The sequence below is a fragment of the Embiotoca jacksoni genome, unplaced genomic scaffold, assembly GCF_022577435.1.
Source record: "Embiotoca jacksoni isolate LCO1_2020_lvr unplaced genomic scaffold, fEmbJac1.0.p SCAF_26, whole genome shotgun sequence".
NCBI lineage: Eukaryota > Metazoa > Chordata > Actinopteri > Embiotocidae > Embiotoca > Embiotoca jacksoni.
Window position 1 is genome coordinate 5,232,286 of NW_027185377.1, and position 16,526 is coordinate 5,248,811.

Genomic DNA, 16,526 nt, shown 5'->3' on the forward strand with positions numbered 1-16,526 from the left:
CCGAGGAAAAACACGCGCAGCACAGAAAATATCACTTTATTAACATTTGAGACAGTTTATTTTATTTATTTATTATTTTTTTTAATATCGAAATCGCTGCTGAGAGCCGTGAGACTCAACCGAAACAAAGAGCTAAAAGACGCTAAACCTCTCCGTCGACAACGGACTCGCGACACCGTCACGCATCTCGTCGACGTAAAACTAACTTCAAGCTTCTCGTCTAAACTAGTGATTTTTACGACATTCAAAAAAAACAACAACAAAAACACTTTTGTCCTTTTACTTCCAAAATAAAATGTACTCGTGCAACAGACGCAAAAAAAAAAAAAAAGCCAAATGTTTTTCAGTCACTTTAAAAACTCACCACGTCGTCCTTTAATTTACAAAGATGATAACACGCGGTTCACTTATCTGCGGGCGGAGCTGGAAACACGCTGCGAAAGCTCTTGGTAACTGTCCTTGAGGCTCCTGGAGGGACGGCGGCGCTTCACCACACCCCGTCGGCTTCCCGTCGCGGCCTTCGGCGCCTCGGAGACGTTCAGCCCTCCCCGGCCTCTTTTGTCGATTTCTTACGCATGCGACACGCGTACGCACGAGCAGAAAGCAGCTTGGTGGTGTCCGTAGTCGGTTTAAAAACGACAAAACCGGAAATCCCCGCAGTGTGACGACGGTAGCTGTTACTATGGAAACGGTACAACGGAGTGAACCAGAATCCGCAGCTTGAATAAAGAAGAGAGGATTTACCTCCCGAGTTCACCACTTCCATCTGCTCCTGTGTGTGCGTGGGAGGGATGGGGGAGGGAAAGGGTGGAGGGGGGGGGATGAAGGTTATTTTTTTATTTAAATTTTTTTTATGGAAATCCGAGCTGACGCCGAAGACGTCGACTCGCCGGCGCTCCGATGGTACTCGAGCGCGTCGGGCCGTCTCCGCTGCTGCAGGAGCGGGGCCGACCCCCCCCCCCATCCGAGACCTTCGACTCGGGACCGAAGAAAACCGCCTCGAGTCCTGCGCAGCAGAAACAAGAGAAATTGTTCAGTTCTCCGCGTCGAGGTTCGAGGACAGGGCGACGTCGGGTGCGGTTCGTGGTCGTCAGGTAAGGACGTGAAGTTGTTGTTGTTTGTTCTGTAATAAATTAGTAAATTAATTCTTCGTCGCTTCCCCCTCTGACTTATCAGAAGCCGTTAAGCTCAGGGGGGGGGGGGGGGGGGGGGGGGGGGGGGGACGACGACTTTAACAGATGCAGGCAGCACACACTGAGGCCTCTTCACTGCAGCGGCAGATCTCAGTTTCACCACTAGAGGGCAGGCAGGTCTGCTAAAGCAGCTCTTTAACCCCGCCGAGTTTAGAGAAGCTCCAACCTGTTGTCCCTGGTCTCTAACAACAGACGATCCGCTGCCGGTAACGACTTTTAACCGTGAAAGCTCTCGTTGGAGGGCCCCGTTTTATGTTTTTTTTCCTTCTGTCAGGGGAAACAAAAAGAAGAAAAAAGCAGTGAAGAGACCAAGACGGCCAGAAGGACACAAAACCTCTGAAAAGTGCAAAAACTCCTTTTCTTCTCATTAAGAAAAAAAAATAAACAAAAAATGGGGAGTAAAAATGTCCGTCTATTATATCAGTGGTTGTTTTGTAATAATTCTTTATCGTCTTTAGATATTTTAAAGCAGATTTCAGAACGTAACTGAGCTGCTTAGACGTCCAGTATATGTCCGTGTCATTTTATTTTCCCATTTAACTACGTTCAACGTTTTTTTTGGAGCTAATTTCAGCAGCGCAGCTCATTATATGTTTAACCTGCAAGATATTAAAATGATACAACATGCCGAGGGTTGTGATATAATTCATAGTCGGGAGTTTAGAAATGTGAAGTCCTTCAGAACTAGTTTGGGTGTGTAAATATGGGAATAACGCTGCATATTTTCAGCGCGTCTCTCCAGGAAGGCGATGAAGAGTATTTTGACGTTTTGTTGAGGAGTGTTTATCCAATAATCACCGGTGAACTCGCGCTTGAAAGTTAAATCGTTTTACAGATCTGAAACTCACCAGCTCCCTTTTACATCGGCCGACACTATAAACGGTCCGCTTTGAGGCAGCGGCAGTATTTGACAGTATTAAACACAGTACGTGAGGCCCGTTGGGTTAAAAACACGACTACTTCAGGCCGATTGTGACAGTTGGTGAAGACTCCAATCTAATCTTCGTGTGTTTCTGTATTTCCAGCTCGCAGGCGCTCGGTAACCTCGTCTGTTATCTAAACACGTTGTGAAAGTTCAGGTCGACTTTCAGCCCGAGGTCACTGAGGGCTCTCGGTGTGCGTCATGCAGCCGGTATCGCAGGGATTTCCACTTTTCTTTTATTCTTTTTTTCTATTTTCCAACAATAGGCCTCTTACTCGCGTCATTGTTCGAGTTTTACAGCTCGCATATTTGTGTACAGTATAATACTGGCGGCCTGAAAGTTGAGATATTTTTACTCGTTTCCTTCTGGCAGCAGATCAGTCAGGTTTTTTTTTCCTTCGAGTCTATTCAGGTAGTGATAAGACGCCGCCCGTTTACCGTCACTATCCAGCATGTGACACTTCCTCTTCTCAGAAATAACACACAGAAAAAACAAAAAACAAAAAAAACTGCTGAGTCGCCTCGCCTCAATCTCCAGCTGCGATCTTTGACAGCCAAAGCTTCAGCTCATTAGATGAACACGTGTTTTTACGTCTCCGTGCTCTTAACTTGGCTGAACAGTTTATATTTTCACCGAATTAACGTGAACTTTTAAACTTTTAGTTTCAGCCTTGTTGACTCCGTTTCAGGGACCTTCTGACTTCACCTCGCCAAGTCCTGACAGGATTCACGGCAACGCAGACCACGGTGTCAAATCATCGGCATAACAACACGCTGACTCACTGCCAGAGAGGAGTGAATCAGCCGGCTCGCACTGGGGTGATGGGGCTGCTGGGAAGACGAGGACGGGACCTGCGATCTGGTACACACCACAATGACTGCAGGCATTTTGAAGAAACCACAGCCTGTTTTACTGTGTGTGTGTGTGTGTGTGTTCGAGACTGTATTTTGTCTACTCGGCAAAAATCCCAATCAAAATCTGAAGCGAAAACAACAGAAATGAGAAATATAAGGAGCTGTGACATTTGGACACAGGAAAAGATTTAGAAAAATGTTTTTGAAAATAATCTTTAGCATATTTTGACTGGTGTATTATGCGAAATTGAGTCGCTAAATTTGGATTATATTTGATGTTTTATCTATGAGAGTATGCGGGGGGGTCTTTTTTAATGTTGGGGGAGATGAAGCCTCCGAGTCGGGTCTTAAAATGAGACTCGGAGCTTCGTGATAATGCAGATCAGGACACGAAGTTGACGACGGACCCGAGATGTCCCCGCACCGACAGTACAACCTACAACTCTTTAACCGAGTTGCTATTCAGCACTTTTCTGCCTTCTGAATATCTTGTAATTGTCGAAGTCACGAGAAATTTGGATTAATTCAATTGAATTTGTTGAAATCAAAAGAGAATCAAAGCTGGTCGACTAAGCCGAGTTTAGAAGTTGAAACCTGGTCAAAAAGCGTAAACGGTAGCACGGTCCTCTCCGACGTAACGACGGCTCGGGTTGTAAACGTGAGAGCAGTTTATTGTCTACTTTAAGTGTTTGGCTGAACTTCAGGTTTGTTCAAAGAGGAAATAAATTGTTTTTTTTTTATCAGCGCAATCAATCTGCAACCACAACACTGACATGATATCGATTTATAGACGGCTTCACGTGACAATCTGAATCTCAAGCAGATTGTTTTGGTCAATTTGGAGGAGGTCCTTTTAGCTCAGTGTTTGTTCTCCACCAGCTGGTTGCTGAGTGTAATTTGCTGCTCGGCAAGTTAGTTGCTCCTTATTATTAGTTTATTTGTAAAAAAAAAATACATCAAACTGAAAGACTCTAAAATGCTTCAAACTGCAGAAATGCCTCCTTTCGTGGTAATCGTTTGACAAATTGTTGAGATAAAAGTATCGAACCGGGCGGATTTAAAGCCCGTCTGTCTTAACCGTTTGTGTTTCAGGATTTTTTTTTTTTCTCCCACAAAAATAAATTGAAGTGGAATTATCTTTTCACTAAATAACAAATGTGAGTGATTTTCATGTGCAGTGTGTGTGTGTGTGTGTTTGCACCTGATGGCGTCTCAGAAGAAATTCTTGATGAGGGGCGTGACTAGTTTGACCCACAGCTTGACGTGGCGGTCGGGCCGCTCGAACGTGGAGCTGGACACCTCGGTGGAGCGCTGATACAACGTCTCCTGCTCCTGGGAGTTTCAAACACAGGTGTGCGTTCAGTGACGTGCTACACACTCACTTCATCGTCATCTCTGGTTGTGGTTTGAGAAAAAAAAAAAAAAAAAAAAAAGCAGCCGACCTCCTGCAGCTGGCTCTGCAGCTCCTCGTTCTCCGTTACTATGGCGATCTGGGCCTCCAGGTCACGGTGAACCGAGCGGTAACCGAAATTGGGGGAGCCGATCAGGGTGAGGCAAGGCCGATCCTGCCCCTGGAGGTAATACCACAGACCTGCAGGAGAGGAAAAGTGCAGTGAGCCAGGGGAGGAGGTAACGCTTTCGGAGGGCCGTTTCCAGCAGAGATCTCTTGTCGGCCCCGAAACCACAACTAAAAGGAAGCACATGCAGAAATCCCCAGCGTCGATCCAAAACCCCAAAGTATGAGAGAGAGTGAGTGTGCATCCTTGTCCTGAGGCTACGACGCAGTGACTGTACAATCCTGCGTCTCTCACGCTACATACCACCGCGACCGCAGGAAGACCAGCAGAGCAGAGGAACAAAGCGAGAGGAAGGCGTTTTTTTTTAAATTTTTCACCGACACGACTCGTCCGGCTCAGATCGTAATATCGCATTCGTTTTTTTTTTTTTTTTTTTAACTGTACAAATGTTTACATTTAAAATAAAAAAAGAGGATAAAATGAGTTTTTCGACACATTCGTGAAAACTGACGGACGTCTGACAAGAGGCTTATAATGTCATCGATCAATCGTCACTACACAATATACTGCTGATCCACGAAGTGCCGTGAATTCTTGCTGTGTGTTTGTTGGAAAACTGGAAAACACGACAAGGTGCTGAGATTCCCCCTGAAGAAGGAACGAGTTGCTGGAAGTCGCAGCTCCAGTTCGATTGACTGCAGCAAATGAAATCCGCTGATCGGATCGTCGTTATGTCCAACAGTGTGTGGACGTGCCTTTCAAATGATTTTGCCCGTGTTAAAATATTCTAAACCATATCTGACTTGTTGATATGATATGATATGCGTGTTTTCTACATCTAATTGTCATTTCTTCCTGTTATCATGTCTAAAAAGAGAGGCCAATGTGGAAGTTCCTTACGCTGCAATACCACCGAGGACCACTGGGGGTTCGCTCCAGAAAGGCTCTGGCTCTATAGACTCCCATTCAACTTCTCTCATGAAATACAAAGGCAATACTTTTTTTTTTTTGGTGTCGTTCGCTAAAGTCGCTCCTTCTTATTAGTTTTCTAACGGTCCAACTGAAAATAATCCCATTATTAATGAGATATTAGGCCTCAAAAAGCGCTACGTTTTGGGCGCGCGTCTGTTTGATTGACAGGTCTGCGGTGCGGTCAGGTTCCAGCTATCGGTGGGCGGGACGTAGCGTCCATGGAGATCCACACATGCAGATGATGTAGTGAAACATGTTCACACTTTCCAGGAGTCAATTTTTCACACGCTGGAGCGGACGAGCCGAGTGGCGGCACCGACGTGTGCTTTTGGTCCACCCACCTTTGGCGTGGAAGGTCCACTGAGGCCTGTGGTACTCGTGCAGGTGCACTCTCTCCTCCTGGCCCAGTTGGCACACCTGCTTGTAAAACTGCCTGGCGATGTGGATGTACGCGGCGGGGATCGCTCCGGCGACGCCCTTGGCCCCGAAGAACCCGTTGACCTCGGGGGAGGCGGTGAGGATGCGGTAGCTGGCTCCGGCCCCGAGCACCAGACCCATGTACGCCCGGGTCAGGTTGAAGTAACCCGATGTCAGAAACACAGTGGAGTCGGGCCCGGCGTCTGTCAGCAGGCGCTGCGGGTCGGTGAGAGGAAGAGAAATCAAAGAAAGGCGAGTTACAGACGAGTTTTCTCTCGTTTTATTCCTCGCGTCGCCTTCATCGTGTACGGGTTGTTTTTTTTTTTTCCTGCAACTACAACCATTCAGAAGACGTCCGCGGCTCACCTGTGTGACCTGCTCGTCCACCCGGATGCCCAGAGGCTTCATCTGCACTAGCGGGAACACCCAGGTGTCCTCCTCCTCCGCCCCCCCCTCGCTCATCTCCTCGTCCTCCTCGTCCTCCGACCGGTACAGCAGCCGCTGCCTCATGTGGGCGGCGTTCACGACCTCCATGATCCGCTTCCTCGCCGCCGCCGAGAAGTCCTGCCGGTTGCCTGGTTGCCACGGAGACACGGTATGTGAGGCGAGGATGAGTGGGAGACGGGTCACACTGGTGTGTGTTCGTGTGTGTGACTCAAGATGTTGTGTTTGTATTTTGGATGAAGTGACCCTTTGACAGCACTTTGATCTTCCAGTATTTATTATCCGTTATCGCTGACTGCGGACAAACTTCTGCCTCGACCACATTAAGACATCTCATTGTTTATCATACGTTATGAGTCATCCTCACAAATGTCGTTCACTACAATCTCACCGGCGTCTGCGTGTGTGTCTAATATCTGTGTGTGTGGTCCTACATTAACTACGTGTGACTGACTGACTGACTGACTGTGTGTGTGTGTGTGTGTGCGTGTGTGTGTGTGTGTGTGTGTATCGGTTCCCACTACATATCATCTTCCAGCAACACCGTGACATCACAACTCTATTCCTGGTGTTCGTTTCCATGGCGGTGCAGTCCTGCAGACATGATGTCATTCATCCCTCCAACGAACATCCTGGCAGTCTGCGCTCTGGTTACGGACACACCGCGAGTGTGTGTGCGTGCGTGTGCGTGCGTGTGCGCGCGCGTGTGTTTGTGTGTAGACAAAACCCTGACAATTTCATATCCGGCTGCACGGCTCGCCGACCGCAAAAGCTCTCCACGTCTTGCTCACTGTACTCTCCCCGAGTCCGTCTCTCTGACCAGCAGCAGCTCTCGGCCTGTCTAAGCTTTCAAGCTCCATTAGCAGAATCCGCCGGCTCCTGGTGCCGAGACTCGGGCCGCAACTGAGCGTGGAGTGTCGCGCACTGTCAAAACATGTTGGAGGGTAAACATGCGCGTGTGCGTGTGCTGGGTTTCTACCTTTGTACGGGTGCACCATGCCCTCCAGCATGGTGACCGAGTCGTCGGGCTGCAGCTGCAGGGAGACGTCTCCCACGGCCTCCACCAGGTCGGAGAAGAAGTCGGCGACCTCCCTGCAGTTCTCCAGCAGCACGTAGCGGTCCTGTCTGTTGGTGAAGTACGAGTCGCTCAGGTTGGCCCTGAAAAAACGGATTTGAAAGGGATTTGAAAGGGCCTCCGGAGAGGAGGGTACGCCGAGGCGGTCGTCCCTCCTTCAGTCGTGGCTGTAGCCGGTGTTGCCCGCAAAGGGGGAAAAGCCACTTCAACCGGGGCGGCGGGAGGGACTTTGAAAGCTCGTCAGCTGGAGATACTGTTGAATTTAAAGGGTCAATTCTTAATGTTAAACTACTCTGTTGGACTGAATGCATCCAGTTACAAACTGATATCATTTTCCCTAAAGTTAGCAGATTGTACCGAACACCTTTTGACCGAAAACTGCATGCTCACGATGTAATTACTGTTAAACAGTGGTTAAACACGACCAGTGTTGCTTTCCGAGTGATGCGTACATGGTTAATGTTGACATACCGGCGTGCGTCCTCACAGCACTGGTGTGTCTTTTCGAGTAAATCGAGCGTCTCGTTTGACCTGCGAGAGTTTCTGAAGTCTTGTGCAACGTGTTTTCCTGGCAAAGGAGGAAATGAATGCTTGACGAGTGACAGCGAGCGCACAGCGTTGCCCGGCATCTATACGTTTCCTGGCAGTGGTGGTAAACATCTGCACTTCAAGTGGCGTTACGCAACAGCACTGCTCAGAAGGTTATGCAAATGGGATGAAGACAGGTGTTATACCAGCTGTCAAGCAGTGACGAATCACGAGTGTGACAGACAAGGTGCTCAGGGAGATATAATTACAACACTTCGAGGCTGTTGACTCTCCTCGTCCCGGACTAGTCGTATCTCTGGGAAGACTTCCAAGTTGGACTTCTTCAAAACGGCACGTTTACGAGGTCTCTGCTGTTTGCTGCAAGCGGTATTGCACACCGAGAACATACCCTACCAGCGGTGGTAAAAACACGCGCTTTGCTCCGGAAAACCATTACCTAAACCGATCAGGAGGGAGGACTTTATTCTGAGCTTTAGTCTGAATTCAAACTAAACAAACTCGCGTTGACACAAAAGGTGAAAGGCCGGAAAAAAAAAAAAAAAAACTCATCCGGGACCCGACGTACCCGCTGATGATGACGCTGTCGTCAAACAGGTAGACCTTGATGTGCTGGACTCCGATGGTCTCGTTGAAGCGCTGCGGGACCAGCAGCCGCAGGAGCCCCCTCAGGTCCGGAGTGTGGTACAGGGACACCCGCATCTGCGACGCGAAGCGCTGCAGCAGAGGCAGCAGCATGGTCCTCGAGTTTATCGCTCCTGCACGTTAACACACACACACACACACACACACACACACACACACACACACACACACACACACAGAGAGAGGATGTTGAGCGCAGGGGCGGTCTGAGGAAAACCAGCTGCAAAGCGATCCGAAGGGGGAAAACAGCAAGAACCTCGGGAGCCTCGCGTGTAGTCCAGCAGCACGGAGACTTTGAGGTCGGGAGAGCGGCTGCCGTCCTGCGAACGTTGGAGCGCTTCCTCCATGCAGTCCACCTAAGAACAACAAAACGACAACGGCGAAACGGGATTGACGGCTTTTCGCATTTTATTCCTGTAGCGCCAACGCGCTCAATGCGCAGTTTCAAAAAGAAAACGTATTAAAACCTGAAATTAAAGTCGACTGCAGACAGTTGCGGCAGAGGTTCAGCGTTTTATTGGAGAAGCAGCGGATTTATTGGCTTCAGGACTTATCAAGACCTGCAAACGGACTTTAATGCGTTTCTCTTCAACATGAAACGACTTGCTGCCTCGAGTTTCAACATTTTGACTACAGCTTCCAACTGACTAATAGAGTTCAGTTAAACGTCAACGTGTCGCAGATAAGATTTAATGGTGGAGCAGAAACAGTTATTTGTCCATCGCAAACCATTTTAATAGTCTATTAATCATTAAATTCATGTATTATGTAAAAATTCCTCTACATCTGCTGTATCCAGCTGCTCAATTATGAGGATTTAAGTTGTTGTTTTTTTTTCTTGTATAATGTATAACGGGTTTTGGATTGTTTTCATTTGAAAAAAAAAAACCCGAAGTTTAAAGACGTCAACTTGGACTCCAGGAAATTCGACTGGACATTTAACACAATATCCTGATGTTTTACAGCCAAAATGACTCATTGTAAAAATAGCCTGCAACAATTTTTGTTGGTTTCAGCTTCTTAAATGAGAGGATTTGCTGTTTTTCTCCGTTTCATATCATGCTACACTGAATGTTTTTGGGTTTTGGACTGGGTTCAAGCAACTTGAAGACATCGCCCTCAGTTCTGGGAACCAATTTGCACTATTTTTTTGGTAATTTTATAAACCTAAATAATAAAATAAAGAAAGTAATTGCTAGATTACACACCAATGAAAATAGTCATTAGTTGTAGCCCGACTGTTTTTTTTGTGTGTGTTTTTTTTAATAGGGGAAAACTATTGGCCTAGTTTTTGTAAAACTCGATGCATCGTTTGCACCCACGTCTACTGGTCGTCTTCTTCATTTCGGCGGAAGTAACGAACATCTCTTCGTCTGCGTGCTCATTCGTAAATTCTTCACTCGCATAAAAACCCAAGTGACTTAAAAAAAAAAAAAAAAAAAAAGTCCACACGGTACACAAGTCTTTGAAAAATATTTGCATGCAGTGTGCCGAAGACAAACGTGTCTCGCTGTGAGTTTTCAGACAGTTGTTCTTTCCGACGACGTAGACCCGCCCATGCGGGCGTGACCGTCAGCGTCGGTCTCTTCTTGCCTCAAGCCCGGCTGCAGGTTCGTGTTCACAGATCCGGGTTTTAAATGTGGAAATCACACCTGCAGTTCACATTCTTCGGCCTGAAACCACAGACCACACTCGCATTTTTGCACCGAATTCACTTCCGTCATTTGCATCTGATTTCAAAGCAAACCAAAGGCTTGAAAACAAAAATGACACACGTACTCGCTGCACCTTGTTGACTCGCATTTCTAGTAATCTATCATCCTTGTGAGGTTGCAGAGTTTTTGGCAGCAAAACCAGCTGATTCCAATGCTTTTAACTGTAATTAAGCATGTTGGCTTTTCTATGCTTTTTTTTTTCTTCCTCTTCTGTGTTTCGCCCCCTCCGTACCGGTTCGAAGAAAACATGAAAAACAGCTGAATGCGAGCGTCAGTCCAGACTGTGGTTTGCTTTGGGTTCATGTTGTTATGCGAGGCTTTCCAAGCATGAAGAACAGCAGGCTATCGCATGCCAGCACTGGTCTCCTTATAACCATAAACCCTTGCATTTCGGGGTCATTCCTTGTAGTTGGCCGGGAGTGCATTCCCATTTCTGAACAAACCACATTGCGGTCGTCTTGGAGGAGAACTCTGACTCATATTTTCTGGCATCTCTGACGAGTTATTTGGCACGCGCCCATGCTTCGGACAGCATTGTTCTCACCTGCCCGAAAACTGAAAAGAAGGCAAAATTCTCCAGTGCTGTAATAATACGAGAATCTGCTTCTCACGATCACACGTAGACGCCACCGTTTTCTTACCAGCTCCTGCTCCAGCCGACCAGTTCCCAGATACAGCGAGGCCATCACCACACGCCTCTGCGCAGTCTTGATGCGAGCCTGAGGTGGAAGAAAACGAGAAACGTGTAAAAGGAGTCACAGAAAGCCGTAAACCTACAGAGCATCAGCTTAATATCTTCGCTCTACGAAGGGTTAAAGCGACTTTCAGCGAATTGATTACACGTCTGACGATCGGTGATGAAGCTCTAAAAAGCGCCGCTGCGATCGACCTGCTCGGCGAGCTACTGGAGGCATGTAGCGGCTAAATAGTCACACGCTTCCCTCGGGAGTTGGTAAAGGAGCAAAAAGAGAGTTAATGCTGGGCTCACATTTGCCAGATGACCGGAAACGCAACCGATCGTGGTGCTCCGTAACCACAGGATATGGAAATAAGCAACTGTTTGTTCATGGTATCAACTTAATATTTTACAATATGTCCATGTTGGGGGGCATCAACATATTTTCTCACTTGGTATCTCAATTTTATTTTTTTAAGACAACAAAAAGTTGCAAATTCTCACATTTGAGAAGCGAGAACGACCAAATCTTTGGCAGTTTTGCTTCAAAAACGACCTTTTTGATGGAATGAAAATGAATTACTGAAATATTTGCTGATGGATTCGTTTCCTTTTTGAAGACGGACGAATAGATTACTCAACTAAAAGACAAATCAAATGAATTTCGTCCTTTCTGAAGGCAAAAAGCTCAGAAAATGAATCATCTGTTCCCAATGTTGAGGGCAAATGAAAAAGCATGATCTTTTATAATTTCTGTGAAATGACCCTTAAAAAAAAAAGACCCTTTAAAAAAAATTTACTCTACGACGGAGTATGAAATCCTTCACATGATCGGAAAACATAAAAATCTTTCAAACAGGTCCGTTTTTTTTGTGCGGTTTTCATAAGAAAGGAGAATAACCAAATGACTTCCTCCTTGTTGTGCTTCAGGCTTTACAAATGCTGACAGGATGGTGATTCATGTGAAAAAAAAAAAAAAAAAACGGTTCCATTAACAATTAGTGAGACAGAAAGAAAAGATCAGGAAACATGAGAAGCTCATGCCAGAAGTGTTGTACAAATAAAAACGCTTCAGAGCCATTGAGCTGAAACCTGTTCAGCTTTGTGTTATGGAGAAGTGTCAATAAAAATGTGACTCACACCCAATCACACATCCTTGTTAAATACTTGTACCCACAACAACACAAATTTTATGACTCACTTCACCAGCATTATACTGCACGTAGGACATTTAAACCTCATAATATACAGCAATTCAAACGCATCGGGGGGTCTAAAAGTTCACAGCATCAAACACCAGCATCAAACACCAGTCTCTAACAAGACTTAGAGAAAGTCTTCTAAAACAGCATCGGAGAGGCCACTCACTTTAAAATCTCTTTATGTGTAAGTTGTGTTACTTAGTTGTCAACCAACAGTTGAAACGAGGATTTTGTCAGAGGCAAGGTCCTACGTGTGGAAAAAAAAACAACCCAAAGCAAATTCCTGTTTCTTTTGTTCCCGGAGCAACTGAATAGCCTAAAGTTAGAGGAAACAAAAAGATTCCAACCTGGTGACACACAACAAGTGTGTGTGAAAAATAAACAATGTAAAATAAGGGTGTAAACTCGGGTGTTGGAGATTCCCAAAGAGAAAATAAAACTCCTTCTGCTACCTCAAACACTTTCTCTGACCTTTTTTTTTTTCTGCCTGGATTACAAACTGATAAACGAGTTTCACGTATCAGAACCGGAACATTTATTCCGACGGTGACACGGACCTTCATGACCTGGTAGAACTGATCGGGCGAGGTCAGGATGTGGACTTGGGCGCCCGGCACCCGAAACGCAGGAACCTGCTCCGCCATCCATCTGAAGTTGGTGCAGAGGCCGTCTGAGCCCTGATCTCCGGCGGACCCGGTGGGCCTGGAGACGCGGTGCGGCGCCGGGTCGGCTTCGGCCAGCAGGGGAGCCAGCAGCAGCACCGAGGACCTGCGGGGGGCGCGAAAGTTGGAGCAGGAAATGGATTTTATGTTACTGATAATGTCATAAAAAGAACAACAAAAAAAACACTAAAATAATTCTCTGCTGATCGACTGCAGGAGCAATATTTCACTGAGTGTGTACTTTTTCTTGTTTTGCGTGTCCTATATTCACCCCAACACCGCAAGCCTTTTGTCCCCTCTGACAATGCAGGGTGCGGCGTCTTTACCGCAGACGTGACTGTGACCCTCCCTTTCTCTTTTTTTTGTTTGTTTATAATCACAACTGAATATCAGCACCGGCGAATCAGTTTACTGTTTGTTGTTTGGGATTTAACCCACAAAAAAAAAAAAAAAAAAAAAATCCGAAGAAGCGAGCAGATTAAAACAGAAAACACAGCCGAGGCTCGATGAAGTCCTTGAACAATCGGTGGGGGTGTGTGTGTGTGTGTGTGGGGAGGGTTGGGGGGGGGAATTTCCCTGTTATTGTTTCCTCATATTTTTACTCCACGAGCCATAAAAACACTATTAAAAATAACCTCCTCATGCTGATGAAGCTTACACTGAATCATCTCTCGTCTGCTACGGGGAGGTCATGTGACTTGATCCCGAGCCCTTTACAACTTTCTGGAAGTTGTAACAGATAAGGCGGCGTAACAGGAGATAAGAAGCACACTTTAAAAAAAAAAAAAAAAGGTTTTCCAGCTTCTCATTTCAGGACAGACGTTACCTCATTAAAAAAAAAAAAAAATACCTCCACAAAAATAACAGATATTTTTTGTTTTTTTATCCCTGAGATATCCCTGAGGATATTTTTACACAGTCTGATATGGTCTCTGTAGATGTTCTCTAAATAAAGTTATCTAATTAGTTATTTGATGACTAACAGAGAGGCGGTTGCCTTCCTTAGATTTAACAAGATTAGCGGGTTAGCAACGCTGGCTTTATCTGGTAGATTCAATGAAGGGAGGAGCTGTGCACTTTGGTATGCGAGGGCACCACATCACTCCTGATTCAAAGCATGTGATTGGAAAAAAAAAAAAAAAAAAAATATGTTGCGTCTTTCTCGGAATTCAAAACTGCACGACTGGGAAGTCGGTGAACTCCTCATTTTTGCTCAACTTCTGTATCCCCTTTTATAAACAGCACGTCGTCATCGTGTCGTGCCGTTTTAGACCTTTTGAGATATTTGCGTGAAAGAAAATATGCGACGGCAAACCTGAGGGAAACATCTGATCTGTACGGGCGAGTTGACGTCGCATAAAATAAACTACCTCCCATCCCGCCGCGTTATTTCTGCGTGTTCAGGACTAATTTAAGGTCTCTAGCAGCAACCAACGCCGACGTCCCCCGTCGGTTTGTCAAAAGCCGTCATGACGCCTTTAATTTGGCTTTTTGGAGGCAGAAGTGACCATATTTGGAAGAGCTGGACCTGACTTGATGACACATGACTGACTACACCACAGGTCTGTCAATCAAAGAGCCCCCCCCCCCCCCGACACCACTTTTTGAAGCCTGATATGTAATTAATGACGGGATTATTTTTTTTCAGACGGACCAACTAATAAGAAGGAGTGAGTTTAGCCAATTGACACCATTTTGAGTCGTGAGAATTTTTTATTGACTTCATAGGAGTCTATGGAAACAGCCTTTTTCATGTTTTAGGAGCCCCTAGTGGCCGTCAGTGGTATTGCAGTTCGAGGAACATCCATTTATTATTATTATTATTATTATTATTATTATTATTATTATTTAGCTATGTTGGTTTTCCTGCAATAACAGGTCAGCATGCACACAGTTAAAAGGTCCGACCTCCGATCTGATCCCGTTAAGAGGACAACAGGTGTGTTTTGCTGGTGACGTCACTCCACCGAGGTGGGAGTTCAACGAGGACCAAAAACGGTTGGCTCCAATTTAGCTTAAAACGTTTTATTTAATTTATTTAATTTATTTATTTATTAATTTATTAAAAAAAAGGAACATCTCTCGGCTGATTCATGATGGGGGGGGGGACAGAGATGTGTGTCGGGACTCGGGCTCGAACACGCGACGACGAGGACATAACGGACAGCAGCTCTTCTCGTCGGTCGTCATGGTAACGTCACCCCTCGAAGAAGAAGAAGAAGAAGAAGTGTTTTTCGTTAAACGTTTTTGGTCGAGTCTCTCGTCCGACCGATTAAAAGCTCGTCCACGCTCCGCTCTCGTCGGGACAATGAGCTGCTGCGGGTTTAACTACACGTTGCTCAAAATACCGGGACGGGACGGACGACGTCCAGCGCGAGCAAACCGCGTGAAAACACCGGTGTCCGATAATGGATGCATCCGGTTGGAAACGGTGCGGAACGACTGAAGTGTCATAACGGAGGAAGAGGAGGAGGAGGAGGGTGGTGGGGTAACAACAACAACAACAACAACAAAACGCAGTTTTTTTTTTTAATCCTCGCGTCTCTTACCCGCCTCCTCTGTCCCGTGCGCGGAACAGCCGGTCAGATATTCGGGTAAAAACCCCGGCGACGGCCGGTGAGCACACGGAGTACGCGAGCCTCCTCCAGGACATGGGAGCCGCCATTGCTGCGGCGCCAGTTGTATTTGAACGAACTTTATCGACACTTGCGCTCAGTTCACAGACACAAAGTGAGAGCGTGGACTGCACTATTTATTTATTTATTTATTTATTTATTTATTTAACAACAACAACAAACTAAGCCGGGGAAAATAAATATCGGTGGTTGTGTATGTGTGTTTATATTTTAGGGGGTTTGTTTTAAATGCCTTTAACGTGACCTCTAGTGGTCACCCTGGAAAAAAAAAAAAGACTCGTACAACTCCAGTTTAACAAGCAAAATAATATCTTTTATTTATTAGAACTGACGACGGAAGGTAAACTTGAAAGGGAAAAACACGCCACTTCCGTTTGACCTTTGCCCTCTGCGTGACCTTGGCCGTCACCACATGTTTGAAGTCACTGTAAACGCCAGTGTTTGATTTGGAAAGACAGGTGACTTTTGTTTGTCGCCAGACACCCGGGCCATCCCGCTTCCTTACTCCCAGTTAATAAATAGTCTTATTGTGACACCGCTGGCAGGATCGGCTCGCCGGCATTAATCAGCAAAATTCACCTTTGTAACAACAGCGTCGTTTGTTCGTGCGTCCCGGTTTGGTTTTCACAGTAGTTTTCGATGCGTTTGTAGATCTACGCTTGTACATAAGTTATTAGAGCCGTGTGACGGAAAGTCACGAGTGAAGTGGGATCGCACTTCTGAAAGCGTTAATAATTAACCTGTAGAATCGGAGGGTTCGAGAGGCGGAAATAATTAATACTGTAAATAAACTCGTATCGGCACCTGGATGGTACACATAGTAAATAAACTCTGGTGAAGGATTATTTAAAAAAAAAAAAAAGAAAAAGTTCTTAATCCACGGGACGTCTGAGCTCTTATGTTGGAGACTTTCTCCCTGCTGCTGTCAAAGATGTTTTCTTCCTGTCCACAGAGTTTTTCTCTGCTAATCGAGGGGAATTAGTTTGAATTGTTGGGTTTCTCTCAGTTATGTGGTCACCGGTTTTGTTTAAAGACTTCCCTGAGATGAC

At 45.9% G+C, this 16,526-nt stretch overlaps 1 protein-coding gene across 3 annotated transcripts; it reads right to left on the reverse strand.

Annotated features, from left to right (window-relative positions):
- Positions 1 to 22: 22 nt before the first annotated feature.
- LOC138204782 (CDP-diacylglycerol--glycerol-3-phosphate 3-phosphatidyltransferase, mitochondrial) lies at positions 23 to 15,623 on the reverse strand. Of its 3 annotated transcripts, none has more exons than XM_069160265.1 (11): positions 15,391 to 15,623; positions 12,737 to 12,947; positions 10,943 to 11,020; positions 8,843 to 8,942; positions 8,510 to 8,699; positions 7,300 to 7,478; positions 6,243 to 6,451; positions 5,801 to 6,092; positions 4,413 to 4,561; positions 4,172 to 4,302; positions 23 to 1,123 (listed from the first exon to the last, which is right to left on the reverse strand). In XM_069160265.1, exons 1-10 carry the CDS (start codon positions 15,504 to 15,506, stop codon positions 4,183 to 4,185), a joined length of 1,644 nt encoding a protein of 547 aa, XP_069016366.1. In that variant the 5' UTR covers positions 15,507 to 15,623; the 3' UTR covers positions 23 to 1,123; positions 4,172 to 4,182. The 3 variants fall into 3 exon arrangements, with proteins under 3 accessions (XP_069016366.1, XP_069016367.1, XP_069016368.1); XM_069160266.1 differs by having other exon boundaries at positions 23 to 1,006; positions 15,391 to 15,621; XM_069160267.1 differs by lacking the exon at positions 23 to 1,123 and adding an exon at positions 1,214 to 1,460 and having other exon boundaries at positions 15,391 to 15,621.
- Between the last annotated feature and the right edge of the window lie 903 nt (positions 15,624 to 16,526).

Bases quoted from the DNA above. Each gene is read 5' to 3' on its own strand.
- LOC138204782 (XM_069160265.1), bottom strand. From the start codon at position 15,506: ATGGCGGCTCCCATGTCCTGGAGGAGGCTCGCGTACTCCGTGTGCTCA. The intron at 8,700-8,842 runs GTTCTTGCTGTT...GTTAACGTGCAG, and splicing joins CTACACGCGAGGCTCCCGAG to GAGCGATAAACTCGAGGACC. The intron at 7,479-8,509 runs GTACGTCGGGTC...CCGTTTTTTCAG, and splicing joins GACAGCGTCATCATCAGCGG to GGCCAACCTGAGCGACTCGT.